The sequence below is a fragment of the Tursiops truncatus genome, chromosome 10 (genome assembly GCF_011762595.2).
Source record: "Tursiops truncatus isolate mTurTru1 chromosome 10, mTurTru1.mat.Y, whole genome shotgun sequence".
Taxonomy (NCBI): domain Eukaryota; kingdom Metazoa; phylum Chordata; class Mammalia; order Artiodactyla; family Delphinidae; genus Tursiops; species Tursiops truncatus.
The window spans coordinates 28,702,357-28,718,294 of record NC_047043.1 but is presented as its reverse complement, the minus strand read 5'-3'; the positions used below and the strand labels follow the sequence as shown (position 1 = coordinate 28,718,294).

Sequence of the window (15,938 nt, the reverse complement as noted above, 5' to 3'; positions counted from 1 at the left end):
GTTGTTTTTAAATATAGTCTGTTGTTTATATATACTGATATTGTTTACATATATGAATACCTAGTATATACATATTGTTTTTATCCTACTGAATAATTTTTGACTCTTATATTGTTCACTTGATATTATACCATAAGTATTATTTTTATATTGTATACTCATTTAAAATAATTTTCTCTCCAGTGGCTTCTTAATCAATCGTTCTCTACTATTTTTGCTATAATAAATAATGCCATCACAAACATCTTCTTCCACAAAGCATTGTCCATATAAAATCTTTTAACATATATGTTCAGAAGATATAGGAATATACATGTCCTATGTCTTCTGAACATCTAAGGCTATTAATATATGTTGCTCAACTGTTTCCTCAAATTTTGTAGCAAGATATGTTTCTAACTAAATATATGAGAGTATCAATTTCATTGCCCTCTCATCTGCTAATCTGACATTTTAAATAGTTTTTTTTTGATTGCTGTTTAAAAGTTTATGTCTTTGCTGAGTATTTTCCATGTTGTTATTTTCTTCTATAAAACTTTTGTGTTCATGTCCTATCCTCATTTATCTATATATATATATTAGTCCTTTACTTATGGATCTGTGAATTCATTAAATATTATAATTATTAACTCTTGAATTGTACTTATACTGACATTTATTCTTAATTTTTGGCTGACATTTAATTTACGTTATACTTTAAAAAACAGGACACGTTAAATTTTGATATGGTACAGTCTGTTCATCTGCTTTGTGGTTTCATTGATTAATCCTAAACATAAGAAGCCCTCTTCTCTCCACAACAGTGGCTTTCAAAGGTGGCTTAGGGTCTTCTGGGAGTCCCAAGACATTGTCAGAGAATCTGCCAGATCAAAAACCATTCCTGGGTAAAAGACTCATTCAAAGTATAGGATAGACCAATGGATTTTAATGTAACTGAGTACAAAAAATTCATTAATATATTTTCAGATTGCAACAAACTTTTAAGAAAGTACCTCTGTTGAGTTTTAGTGTAGTATCAAAGAATAGCCACAGAAATATCTGAAAAGGCTAATAAAATACTCCTTCCTTTTTTGGTTACATGTCTGTGAGAGGCTGACTCTTCTTCATTTCCATTAATAGGAAACAATATATCACAACAACTGAATGCAGACACATATATGGGAATTCAGATTGCTTCTATTAGCAAAAGGCATCAGAGAGATTTGCAAATACTTAAAATGATGCTGTTCTTCTATATTTTGTGTGTTTTGAAAAATATAGTTATGTTTCATAAAACTACACTATCTGGGGACTTCCCTGGTGGTCCAGTGGTTAAGACTTTGCCTTCCAATGCAGCGCATGTGGGTTCAATCCCTGGTCGGTGAGCTAAGATCCAACCTGCCTCACTCCAAAAAGCCAAAACATAAAACAGAAGCAATATTGTAACAAATTCAATAAAGACTTTAAAAATGGTCCACATCAAAAAAAAAATCTTAAAAAAAACCCCCACACAATTATTTTAATAGGTATTAGGTTTCTTATTATTTTTAAAGTGAATTATTAAATAAATATTTTAACAATTTCTCAGCTTTAGTTTCTAATACAGTAAATACTGATAGTAAATACTGATAACACTGATAATAAAGAGAAGGAAGGAATACAGTAAACCAAAGAAACCAGAGTTTGTCCATTCTCACTTATTCCAAAAAAATATAGAAAGGAATGATTATAGGAGCAAAACTAAATATTCTGTTCAGACTGTAATAAATATCCTGTTCAGATTCCATTAGGAAAGAGCAGTGGAGAATACTTCTAGCATTCATAGCAAGGAATCTTGACCTGTTGTCCAACTGGTCAAAACATAGATGATCCCATCTGAAATGATTTTTATGATCCAAATTCCTGGGAGCATATTAATATGTTCAGCAAAGACATTTCACCTGTTTTAGAAAATACTTGAAGTTTAAAAGAACCAAGTCATATGAATTTATACTAAGGAAATAATCAGTGCACAAATATTTAGCTACAGGAATGTTAATCTTTGCACTATTTATAATAGTGAAAGAATGGAAGCCACGTACATATTCAAGAACATTGAACAGATTTTAAAATTTATTTGATGTCCATATATTAGATTACGCTGTAATTCAAAATGATGTAGATATCTTTTATTGATACAGAAAACTATCTGGGATCTATTATTAAATAAAATAAAAGCAGGTTGTGAGAAAACTAGCTTTGTGTGACCCCAATTTATTTTTTTAATGCACATATTACAGAAAAAAATTCTGAAATTATAATAATACCAAATGTTCATAGTGGTTATCTCTAACTTGCAAGATTCTAAGCAATTTTTAATTTCTTCCTTTAGCTTCTTTTTATGGTCTTTTTTCCCCCTAATTACCATGCTTTGCTTGTGTAATAAGAAAAAAAAAACCTGTTCCATTTATTATTTTTAAAGTCTCAACTCTGTAGGGTGAACATCACAGTGATTAGTTTGGGCCTCCTAAGAGGAAAGGCAGTGTTTATTTTGTGTACAGAAGAAATAGCAGGTACAGGAAACACTGCACCTTTTACAAATATTAAAAAGAGATGTGAAAAATAATGAAAGGAAATGCTGGAGCATTCTGGGATGATAGTAGCCTGAGTACATGATTGTGGGGTTGCTCTACCACTGAGAGAGGCATAACTGCAGCTGCGAGGGCTTGGAAGGCGCCTCGGATGCTTCTGAGCCTCGTGTCCTCTAGGAAGAACATGTGGGTGTGAGGAGGTAGAAGTAAGAGACTATGAATTTTTAAAATAATTTATTAAATGGTTTTGGATATCTATTACTTTTAATTAAGATTTTTTTATTGGGAATCCATAGGTGGTGGACCTATAAAATAGCCCAGTTTTGTAAAAGGATTTTAGGCAGTGAATCATAAATGTGTTCATACCCTTGGACCAGTAATCCACTACGAAAACATAATTCAATGATAATCCTTAAAAAAGAGAATGTACTAGGCACAAAGATACAAATAATTACCATATTAAAAAAAAACTACCTAAACTCTCAAGAGTCAGGAAATAATTAAATATTTAAGCTATCAACTCAATGTACTATTAATGTGGCCTTGAAATAAATATGAAAACTCCATAGATGCATGAAATGTGAAGAATAATGTATAAAAAAAGTTTTCAATGACAGATTTACACTGTAATGAAACTTAGGTTTCTATATTGATGTCACAACATTGCAGATACAAGGTCAACACACAAAAATCAACTATATTCCTACAGACAAGTAATGTACAATGGAGAATCAAAGTTTTTAAAAATGCCATTTACAGGGCTTTCCTGGTGGGGCAGTGGTTGGGAATCCGCCTGCCAATGCAGGGGACACGGGTTCAAACCCTGGTCCGGGAGGGTCCCACATGCCGCAGAGCAACCAAGCCTGTGTGCCACAACTACTGAGCCTGTGCTCTAGAGCCCACGAGCCACAACTACTGAGCCCGTGCGCCACAACTACTGAAGCCCGTGCACCTAGAGCCCGTGCTCTGCAACAAGAGAAGCCACTGCGATGAGAAGCCTGTGCACCGCAACGGAGAGTAGCCCCCGCTCGCCACAGCTAGAGAAAGCCCACGCACAGCAACGAAGACCCAACGCAGCCAAATAGAAAATAAATAAATAAAAAGAAAAGCCCACTTTATTAAAATAAATAAAAGAATAAAAATTAAAAATACCATTTCCAGAATAACAGAAATACTTAGGTATTAATCTAACAAAACTTGTATAGTATCTATATGCTTAGAATAACAATCAAAATACCCACTTATTTGTCAAATAACTATTCTGCATTTCAGCTAATTTCCTACTACCCAGAATATAGACAAGGCTTACTAAAAGTTCAATAACAATTATAGTAATATTCAAAGTAATAAACACATTGCTCTACTTAATTGCACCAAGTTGTTTGACTATTTCCTCTCAATACAGAATATATATATTCTTTTACTACATATATAAATTTATATATATTTAAATTTATAAATATTTAAATATATATTCTCTTATAGTCATAGTTTTAAAGTAATTGATAATTTGATTATTTAAAAGCAAAAACTGTTAAAATCTCACTGAAACTAAATGCTACAATCTACATAAGATCAGTTAAACTATGTTTTTTTTGGATTTAGCAAGTTGCAACTTGTATCAAATTTGGATTTTTTTGTCTCTTTTGAATTCTATTACTACAAAATTTTCTTGATTTTAATCCAAGCACTCTTAAGCCGTGGGGAAAAAAGCTAACAAGAGCGGAGGGCTGACTAATTATAATCTATCTGGATAATTTAGGTCCCAAATCATTCCTTTAAAAAATAATGTTTTTTGTTCTGCCTGAATGATTCACCAGATATTGAACTGAACGTTTGCCACATGCACGTACCTTTCATGGTGCACTTGAGAATATTCTCCTACTTTGCCCATAGAGAGGACCTCACTCAGTCACTAATTCCTAATATCAGTTTCTATTACCCATGGCATTCCTGCTATCTGTTCCGGTATCTGTGATCTGTGGTCTGAACTGTCTTCCAGTTATCCTAAAGGACTTCCCTCACACACTCAATTCCTCAACCTATTCCAACTCAGGAATACTCATTGGTTGGTTCAGCAGAGGAAATACTATCCGACCCTCCTGCCCGATTGAAATAGGATTATACTAATTTTGATATAGAATCACATAGCCAAAATGATTATGAAAGGCTTATGTTTTAGCTAAAATAGTTGCCAATAGATAGATATCTATATTAACAAACTGGTGCTGCACAACTCTTATTAGTAACCTATTCTAGGGTCACAGAGTACTTCATGGAACTTAAGAAATTACCTAATAATAAATGGGCAAAATAGCTACTTTTTTTCCCCAGAAGGTTCATTATTTTAAAACAAAACCATTGCTCACCAAAATTTTAACTGGCTTCAGCACTTTTCTGGTAATGACACCAGGGGCTCTTAAACGAATGGTTTCCAAAATACACCATTTAATTAGAGGGAGTTTCTTCAAGTCATCCTCAGACACTTTAATCTTATCTTTACCTGGAAAGAGAATTTAAAAAAAAAAGGTGGACTTAAAGAGGCCAGAAAATGATTTTATGTAAGCTATATAAGTTAAATACTGTCTCTGATATCAGGTGTTAATATTATTATTACTTTTGCATACCAAGTTTAATAAGTTATTGACTCTTTTCATCATTTTCTTCTTACCAAGATAAAATGTATGGCATATAAAACTAAACCAATGTTGATTACTGTAATGTAATGGATTGGTATCCAACCTTGGTTCTCACAGTCCTGTGGCTATCAGATGACTAAGATAGTCCCTGTCAGAAAGATGTTCAATTTTTACTCATTTCATTGTTTCTTGTCCAAATTCTCATTCCACTTAAGGAAAGAGCAATAAAAGATCGGCGTCAAAAGTACGAAGTAAGAGATCTGAGAAGCCACCTGACTTACTACTTCTATCTCTTCCCTGCTGATTTGTTTTTGTTTTTGCTTTTTAATCATACATTTCAGAAAGCCCAAAAAGAATATTAGGAAAGGGGTGACGGGACACATGTATTTCATCTGGAACGATGAGCTCTCTAAACACAGGTACATCAAACATTCCTACTGTAAGTTGCATACCTTAGCTAATATTTAGATTGAAGTCACGTGGAAAAGGATTGCGGTTGCTCTTTCTATGGACCAACATATGGTCAGGGCCTTCAGTCAAATGAGACAGTTTAATTAGTGATATTTCAAGTAAAATGTTTACATTTTGAAAATTAAATAACTCAGCTTTCGATTTTGACAGTATTTGCTTAATAAAAGTCAACAACATGGTCAGTTTAAGTCAACGTTCACATTTTCCCCCCAGCTGTACTGGGCATGAGTGGATGAGAATGGAATGTGGGTCTCCAGCCACATTTCTCTTTGACTCTGGATAAGGCTTGTCCTAAAGCCAGCCCATCCTGCAGAAGAGGGTTGGGTGGGTGCTGCCTGGGAAACCTTCTCTGTCAGTCCAGGTGGAATTCCTGAGGCGTCAGAAGCAAATGTTTCTCGTTAGTGGAGTCTGGGAACTAGGGTTTTTGAGCTCTGGGTCTATTAATTCCCATAGGGGCATCTATACACTCCATTAAACTTGACAGATTTTTGAGCACTGAGCAAGAGGCAGGAGTTGAGTCAGGCTCCACCAGGGTTACAACAATGAAGGCATTCTCGCAATACACTCAGTCTAGGAGGTGAGAAATGAACACACAGTTAACAAGTACACCATGCAGGCAAGGAAACCGTTCTATGAGATATAAAATATTTGAAGATACTTAAAAGCAGGGAAATATTGAAATGCAGGATAACAAATTTTAGAAGACAACTTAAAAATGTATGAGGGGACCTGAGTTTCTTTTAGAGCGTACTTGAGTGAAAAAAAAAAAGAAAAAGAAGACCATTGTCTACATGGCAGGTGACCGACAACCTATTAGAAAACTAAGGAAAACTCTCCAAGGGAGAAATGGCAGATGGGACTTTTAAGAACAGAAAATTCAACTTTAAGTCACATACTCAATTTTAAGTTGTTTCTGGCTACTGTGCAATTTTCCCTTTCCTTGTCCTATATTTTTTAATATTTTAATAAAGTCAGCTAACACATACCTTAAGTTAACACTTGGGGTAATAAAGATCTGGGTATGTCCAGGAAGCAATGCAGTATGGAAAAGAGGCAGAACTGCAGAAGAGAAAAGAGCGGAAGTGGAGAAATCAGGAAATGCGAGACTGGAAGTCAAGAGAAACTCCGAGAGGCACAGGCCTCCACTTCTGGCCGCCTCCATCACTTCTCCCTCCAAAGATCCCTAGAACTCTGGGAGGGAGTTCAGACCAATTTCACCTTTATCTTGGAAACCAAGGTGACCCCAGCAAATGAAGGCCCTTGCCGAATGGACATTACAAATAAATGAGCAGTAACCTACACTTCACATTCTAAATCTTACTTTAAAAAAGGTTTTTCTCTTTAAAAACCTATTTAGAGCATCTACATTAGACAAATTCACCAAACAATCCCTCTACTTATTTTTTGTATTTTACTTTACTGAAGCTATAGGATACAGAAAATAAATATTTCTCTAATTGATCACAGATAAATGACTACCACGGGTCAGATTTTGTGTTTGAAATCAGATCTGTGTGACTCCAAAGTGACCAACCTATTATGAGACAGGCCTAATTCTGGCCTTGAAAAAGTTTGGACTCTGGTAATAGTGAAGTTTCTGACTTTCTTTTGGAGAAAAAGTTTTTTATGAATTATTCTGAGGAGACGAATTGAATTATAAAGTTCAAAAAAATGTTTTGTATTATACAATAAACAAAAGCTTGTTCTGAGTTGAAAACAAAATCTATTAGGACCTACAAATGTAGAAGGGATGTAGACTACGCTTGGAAAATAAGTGTTTTGAAAAAATATTTTTAGTTTCTCAAGTCCCAGTGTGATGTAGGAAAAATAAGGTAGTATTCTCAGACTAGACAAAGAAAAAGATGTTGTTTTCAAACAACATCTTCAGGTTAAAGACCTTTCTTATTATAACTCTTAGAAATGGCTCTGTACCCATACTGTACATATTTCAATGCACATCTGTGGTTTGTTCTTCCAGTGTTTTGACTCTAAAATTAGAAGGCTCCACTTGGAAGAATGCCAAGGTAATCATCAAAAGGGCTAGGGCCTAATGGAGATGGGGACCAGTACAAAAGGCAGCCGGGGAAGAAACTATGGGTGATTTGGGGTAAAATTCAGAAGCCATCTGTTTAATTCTTGGCACAAATGCAATAAAAGTCAAACCAGGGGCTTCCCTGGTGGCGCAGTGGTTGAGAGTCTGCCTGCCGATGCAGGGGACACGGGTTCGTGCCCCAGTCGGGGAAGATCCCACATGCCGCGGAGCGGCTGGGCCCGTGAGCAATGGCCGCTGAGGCTGTGCATCCGGAGCCTGTCCTCTGCAACGGGAGAGGCCACAACAGTGAGAGGCCCGTGTACCAAAAAAAAAAAAAAAAGTCAAACCAAATCATAGGATATTTGAAACCAAATAAAAGAAAGGATGAGTCTTGAGTTCAGAAATAGCAAAGAATGTTTCTAAAATATTCTGTATAGTTCTGGGTTTCCGCAGGTATGATGACAAGCATGTTAGAACACAGTAACTGTAATTTATATTTGTTAAGGATATATAATAGATTAAAATTCTACTACTTCAACCATTTATTCACTCAATATATATTTGCTTCATATCTGTTACATGTTAGCCCAAGCATAGGTGCTGTAAGAGATAGGAAGAGAATAATACTAATTTATTGACCATCTAATGTCACCAATATGTTGGACCACTTCATTTATTCCTCATCACAATCTGCCGACTATCAAGTTATCATGTGTCCAAGGAGAAGCTTGAAAGTGTCAGAGCAGCCTTCAAACCTATGTCTGTCTACACTAAAAGCCCTTACCCTTTCTCCCTGGGTCCCAGCACCTCCCCTAAGAGGAGAAACGAATAAGAAAGACACAGTCACTGTTTTCAAGGAGCTTGGACATAAGGACACAAAATAATATCTGGATACAAATAACTATAATATAAGTTTCATAAGAGAGGATTTGAGTCTCAGTGGCATTCATTCCCTCTTGCCTAGGGCTGGAGTTTCAGCTAAGCCTGGAAGGATGAGTAGCACTCACCCAGGCAGAGAGAAAAGTAACTTAAATTCCAAAATTAATTATAAAAATATGATTTCTTGGACCTAAAGAAAAAAGGAACATGAATCAAGCAGGATCACTAAAGCAGGTCCTTTGTTGAGAGATGACTCCTCTGTCTTCTTCATATTTCAAGCTCCCTCCCCTTCACACACACACACACACACACACATTTATTCAATAAATAAATACATAAAATACAAAAATTCTGTTCCTATAGTCCTGAAGTAACATTATATCAAGATTTAACTAATCATTTTGGGAAAATAACCCATGTTTTGCAAAAAAAAAGGAGAATGACAGGCATTTGCCAAGTCATTCATACCTTTGGAGACATAATTCTGAGGAGACTGAATCAGAAGGTGGGGATGAACATTGAGGAGGCCCTGTGCTTCCCCACAAATGAAAGACAGGTGTATGTCTACCAAGGGACACACAGAGAAGTGAAGCAAAGAACATACTCCACTGAAATGTAAAGAGTGCATCCCTACACATTCTACCACCTGTTTCTTTACTTTTGAAAGCAGGGATTCTCAGTTCTGTTTGCTGTTCTATACCGTGAAGTTGTCTTCCTTCACAGACGTTGTCTTTCATATTCACAGAACAGCTTATTTAAAATGTTTAAAATTAAGGTGTGTGCAAAAGGTCATAGTACACATGAAGGACGGTGAACTGGGATAAAAAATGCATGAGATAAAGGCTGAAAAATAAAGAATCTGATGTAATAACCTTAAGCAATGATTCCTACCAAAATTTGGTCATGAAATTTGCTTTTCAAATTTTATAATAATTTTGCTAAAAAGCAATATCAAATAACAAAAGTTGGTGTTTATACTGTTATTTGGGGAAATGATATAACAGCTTTGAAAAAATCCAGCATTTCTATGATTTCTCTTAAAAGGCAATGAAGCAGAGACATCAATTGCTGACAGAGAATAACAGTAGGAAGCTAGTTTTCTGGCATATTTTCTCAAGCAGAGACCTCAAGATAAGCTCCTGAAAAAAAAAGTCAGTTTTTAGAGAACAGAGACAGCAATAAACTCCTTTCTGCAATATTCTTTTAAATGTGAAAAGAAATACTGTGAAACTTTTAAGATTCTCTCTTTGTCTTTAAATTTTGACATTTTAATTATAATGTGTCTTGGTGTGGGTGTCTTTGGTTCATATTGTTTGGAACTCTCTCTGCTTCCTGGACTTATCTGTCTGTTCCCTTCACCAGGTTAGGGAAGTTTTCAGCCATTATTTCTTCAAATATGTTTTCTGTCCCTTTCTCTCTCTCTTCTCCTCTGTGACCCCTATAATGTAAATGTTAGTATGCTTGTAGTTGTCCCAGAGATCTCTTAAGCTATCCTCATTGGTTTTTGTTTTTTTTTTTTTAAGATGTTGCTGTGTTGGGTCTTCGTTTCTGTGCGAGGGCTTTCTCTAGTTGTGGCAAGCGGGGACCACTCTTCATCGCGGTGTGCGGGCCTCTCACTATTGCGGCCTCTCTTGTTGCGGAGCACAGGCTCCAGACGCGCAGGCTCAGTAGTTGTGGCTCACGGGCCTAGTTGCTCCGTGGCACGTGGGATCCTCCCAGAGCAGGGCTCGAACCCGTGTCCCCTGCATTAGCAGGCAGATTCTCAACCACTGTGCCACCAGGGAAGCCTTCATCATTGGTGTTTATTCTTTTTGCTTTTCTGATTGGGTGATTTCCACTACCCTGTCTTCCAGATTGCTGATCCATTCTTCTGCATCCTCTAATCTGCTGCTGATTCCCTCTAGTGTATGTTCTATTTCAGTTATTGTATTCTTCAGTTCTGATTGGGTCTTTTTTCATATCTTCTATTTGCCTTTTCAAGTTTTCACTGAGTTCATCCATTCTTCTCCCAACTTTGGTGAACATTTTTATGACTATAATTTTGAACTCTTTATCTGGTAAATTGCTATCTTTGTTTCATTTAGTTCTTTTTCTGAGGTTTTTATCTTTTTCTTTTGTTTGGAAGATATTCCTTTATCTTTTCAATTGCCTAACCCTCTGTGTCTATTCCTATGCATTAAGTAGATCAGCTATATCTCCTGTTCTTGAAACAGCAGGCTTATGTATAAGGTGTTCTGTGGGGCACAGGGGTGCAATCCCTCTTGGCCACTAGAGCCAGGTGCTCCTGGGATGTCCCACATGTGTGCTGTGTGCATCCTCCTGTGTGGTTGGATTGCACCTGTGCCCTGGCTGGCTGTGTGGCTCTGCTGTGACTGCTGTGGGTTCATGGCATGCAGGGTGCCCCCCCGCCCCCCAGAGGTGGAGCCACGTTGTACAGTTGCCGGGGGCCAGCTGAGGCCACTTGCCAGGTGGGGCAGGGGCCGCTTTGAAGGGGCTGGCTGGGGAGGGTGGGATGGGCAGGGTGGGTCCTCAGGAGAACGCTGGCGTGGGGCACATGGTGTTAGCTAGTTGATGGAGAGTGACAGAAATGTTGCCTGCCAGTACTGGGCCAGATGGTGGAAGGAGAGGTTAAAAAAAAAAAAAATGGCATTGGCCAGTGCCTTCAACCCTGGAGAAAATTCCACCAGATCCCTACCCCTCCAGCACTCACCCCCAAATTGTTCAGGGAAGCTCCTGCAGCATATGACCCAGGTACCCCTCACATTCTCCTGCCTCTGTGCTGGTACTCAGAGTAAGTGAGTTTGTGTGTGCACCCTTTAAGAGCAGAGTCTCAGTTTCCCATAGCCCTCCAGCTCTCCCAAATGTAAACCCCACTGGTCTTCAAAGCCAGATGTTATGGGAGCTCATCTTGCCTATGCAGGTCCCCAAGCTGAGGATCCCCACATGGGCTTGGACCCCCTCACTGTGAAGCGGGCACCTCTGCAGTTGCGCTATCCCTCCCACATGTGGGTCACCACACTGGGGGTATGGGTTCTGTCTAGCCTGCATCTTTGACCCTCCTACCCATCTTGACATGGCATTCTGTTTACATTCTTAGTTGTAGAAAATCTGTTCTGCTAGTCTTCAGGTCATTCTCAGAGATAATCATTCTACTTGTAGTTGTGGTTTTGGTGTGTCCCTGGGAGGAGGTGAGCTCAGGATCTTCCTACTCTGCCATATTAATCTGGAACCCCTAAATGTTTCTTTGATAGAGAAAAATGGTGTACACTTTGGGTTTTATTCCTTACAAAATACTAACTTCCTTTATTACTATGCATGTCCATTACTGTACACGTCCACTACTGAACATGTAGTGTGAGACAAAATTCTGTAAGAAAGATATTAAGTTAAATTTATTTTTAAAAAATCAAGAGAAAGAAGATGAGAGGAGATGAAAGATTATGAAGTACATGCTAGGCTGTGGAGTTACATGCTTTTTAGTTCTCAGTCGTTCCCTATAAACTGACTATAAATATAGTCTCCCAGATGACTGCAGGCTTCTAGAATATTAACTCATTGCAAATGTTGACAGTTTAGAAACTTTTGCCTCAAGAATATGAAACAAAATAGAAAAGTGACTTTTTTCCTGTAATTTTTCTTTTACCTTTGAAAGAAAAGATTCTGAATTTGCTTTTTTTGGCAAAAGGGAAGCAAATAAGGGCCATGTTGATCAATTATTTGTCCTGTGCCAGTCATGTACTCTTTTGTTATAGCAACTTATATAATAAGTTTTACTAGCTGGTAGGGCAAATATGGCCTCACCTATCTACACTTCGATTAATCTTGATTTCTAATCACACTTATTCTTCAAAAAAAATATTTAAGTCATTTCATTAATTTCCTCCCCACCAAAACCATTGGAATATTCCTTATAATTAATTAAATATATATTAATTTGAAAGTGGTTGGCATTTTCATGATATTAAGCCTTCCCGTATAGGAACATGATATGGCTTTTTCTTTATTTAGATTGTTTTTTAAAAATATGTATATATATATATATATATATATATATATTTTTTTTTTTTTTTTTTTTTTTTTTTTGCGGTACGCGGGCCTCTCACTGCTGTGGCCTCTCCTCTTGCGGAGCACAGGCTCCGGACATGCAGGCTCAGCAGCCATGGCTCATGGGCCCAGCCGCTCCATGGCATGTGGGATCCTCCCGGACCAGGGCACGAACCTGTGTCCCCTGCATCGGCAGGCGGACTCTCAACCACTGCGCCACCAGGGAAGCCCTAAAAATATGTATATTTTTAAATGCTATAGTTTCCTCCCTCTAGGTCCTGTCCTCAACCTGTCCCCAGTGTCTTTATGTAAGAGAAATACCAGTTAAATAAACAGGAAGGACAGATGGAAAGTGGAAAGGAAGACTTAAAAACAGCTTAAGGTATTTGTGGTGGATACAGACTGGGAAAAGCAGAGAATAAGTCTAGAGACTGTCCATGGACAGTGAATACGGGTATTAGGGCTTTAGGGACTGTAGCTGGAGCCTGGCAGGTCGCAGCTCCTTCAATTCTCCCTCTCTAGTCACCAGCTTCTTCCAAACACCTCAGTCATTTCTGAACTTCCAGCTCTGGTTCTTCGGACTTTTCCAGGGGTGGATATGACTTTTTGGCATCTTAAGGATTTAGGATGAATTTTGATGATCAGACATATATTCCTATTGTTGGGAAAAGCGGGTCTCATGCTCAGTCTTTCAGCCCCAACTCAGCTGCGGAAGGGTGGGCCTTGGGCCTGGAACACTTCCTCACCAAGAGACAAAGGGCGCACACAGCCTCTACACAGCCTGTGCCAGGTGCATCACCTTATGTGGGAATATCTTTCCTGTTTCAGGGGCAGAGAGTACTCTTCTGTCTCTGCTTAAAGTATGTGCAGAATACAGCACCTGTCCAACCCCACTGTTACATCTGCCCTCCGAGGAAAAGGGACAGGGTTCCTTCCACTGCGGTGTGAGAAGGGTGTGCAGTGGCCAATTTCCCTGCGTCGCCCACAGGGAGAGAGACATCCTGGTGATGGGGGACTGACACCCACTCCCGAAGCTGATCTTACTCTCTTTCTTCTCTATGTGAGTTTAGCATTGTTGCATCCAGTGCCTGACAGCACTGTGTTTTCCTTGGCAACTCTGATACCAAGATGCAGTGAGCAGAAGTGTTTAGAGTCCTCCCCTGGGATCGATAACCAGTGCACGGCACTCTGCTTGACACCTATTGAAAATTATAAGCAATAACCTTTTGGAGGTACACTTTGATTAGCAGCTTCAGTCTGATGTTCATAACTACAGACCAAGAATGAAAGAGGCAGCTGTAACAACGAATTGAGAAAGATACCAAGGACAACAATAGTGCTCAGAACAGGTTATTAAGATGTACGGAAGACAGAGTCAAGAATCAACAGAATGACCTTCCCCACCCTTCCTTCCATCTGTCAACGCACATATAAAAATATACCAAATCCCATTCAATCATTTAGAGAAAAGATTAATGCCATTATACCAACACAACCAAATAAGATTCTCCTCTAAAAAAATAGTACCCTATGTTCCTGGCAGAAATATTTCTTTCATATAGTAAAAAGGGATTATCAGTTCCTCTCCTACTAGAATATAAAATGAAGCCTGCTTCATAATTATGATGGTTTTTCTCAAGGAATAAAGGCCATAGTCCAATTTATAATAAATAAAAGGTAGAGATATTGATGCAAAAAGACAACAATGGGTAACCAGTAACAGGTAAAATCAATTTAGATCTAGAAATACCCTTTCTTTATAAACTCTGCCTAATAATTCTAAATTTTTGGATTGCGTTCTCTGGAGAGATGTCGACCTGGCTTGAATACCTTTATCTCATTATTTTCTAAAGAGGGCAAAAGAGTATCTAAATGCCTGAATAATTCTCCAACAGAACACTCAGAGAAAAGAACTGTGTCTGAATGAAAAATGTAGAGAATGAGCAAAGCAGATTAACTGTGCTACACTGGGGTGAGATAGTGAAAGACTTAATAAAATGAGAACTTCCAGAGCAGGACCGATCTCTAAGCTTGTGAATAATCTACAGCTATCAGAGGTATCTCCTTCCACCTGCTGAAGCCAGGCGATAAATGAAGACAGAATGACTTCACACAAAATCTCCTGGGTTACGGTGTCACCAGACACAGCTCAGGTATTATATAGGCAGAAAATAATGGAAGGAACGTAGCCTCCTGGGAAACCTCTCGGGGCCAGATATCAACCACCCAAGTTTCACCCTTGTCTTTGTGCCTGGATTAGCGGATTGGAAAGTAACCAGTTTTGAGCTCCAAGATGACACCATCTTGGTCATTAAGGCCAAGGGGAAAAGAAGACAAGAAAATTATATATTTGGAGTGGGTTTCCAATGAAATCTCCTGCATTTATAAACACTTTCTTAGGTATTCTACATAGATTCTGCAAGGTCAATGGATGAGAAGTAGTTTGTGAAAAGCTCTGGCATAATTTAATGTCTTCTGAGTTTATTCCAGGAGTTTTAAAATCTGGGCTAGCAGAGGAAAATGAGGCTATGTAAGAAATTTCCTGTATCGTATGCCAAAGCCTCCAAAATCTCCAGATTAGGTTCATGTTGTCCAGCTAGCAATGGGAACGGAGAGAACTTTTTTAAATAAAATAACTTTTCTCCATTCATAACTCCATTGTAGTGGCCTTGGCTCTGCTACTGATCTCTTTCTTCAGTATTTTGGTCGATATGTGGCATAAGGGCCAAGGCTCCATCACAGACACAACTTTGGCTAATCAGCTATCAAGCCCTGGCAGGCTGCAGAGGGGTAGCAAGAGTGAGCTTCTTCAGTGAGCTGGAGGGACTCAGGTCTTTCATATGCCATGATAGAATCCTCCAAGGACGTTGCTATGGGTTTTCTATATGGTACTGGGACACATCCAAGCGGATAAAAGTTGAATACGTTATAACATGGGTAAGAGATGACTGCAGAGAAGATTTCAAGAATAAATGAAAATGTTTAAATGCAACGAAGTAAAACTGATGAACTAATTAAAATCATGCAAACAACATGGAATGTGCCTAGAACATCATCACAGGATCTGAGCCTCATTTATCACTCTGCTAGTTTTTATGCTTGTTTATAATTATGAGCAGAGATGAAATCTTTTCTCACCACTGCATGGTGAGTGTAGCCATTAAGTTAGTGTCACCAGGTAATAGCATCTGGTCACTTGACAGTGTTGGTCTGTCCCCAGGCGGGATTGCTGCTAAATCAGAACACAGTGGTGTCAAGAAACGTTATTGGTTGGCTCTGAGTAAATTTTCTCTTTTATCCCAAATCACACAATTAGTGAGTGAC

The 15,938-nt window shown here is 38.2% G+C and overlaps 1 protein-coding gene across 2 annotated transcripts in view; it reads right to left on the bottom strand.

Annotated features, from left to right (window-relative positions):
- The window catches only part of CYP39A1 (cytochrome P450 family 39 subfamily A member 1), a 65,103-nt gene that overhangs the window by 19,944 nt on the left and 29,221 nt on the right, over positions 1–15,938 (bottom strand). For both annotated transcript variants that reach the window (XM_073810649.1, XM_019950005.3), the window contains one exon: positions 4,919–5,052. In XM_073810649.1, coding sequence (XP_073666750.1) covers positions 4,919–5,052 — 134 coding nt within the window. The remainder of the gene's footprint in view (positions 1–4,918; positions 5,053–15,938) is intronic.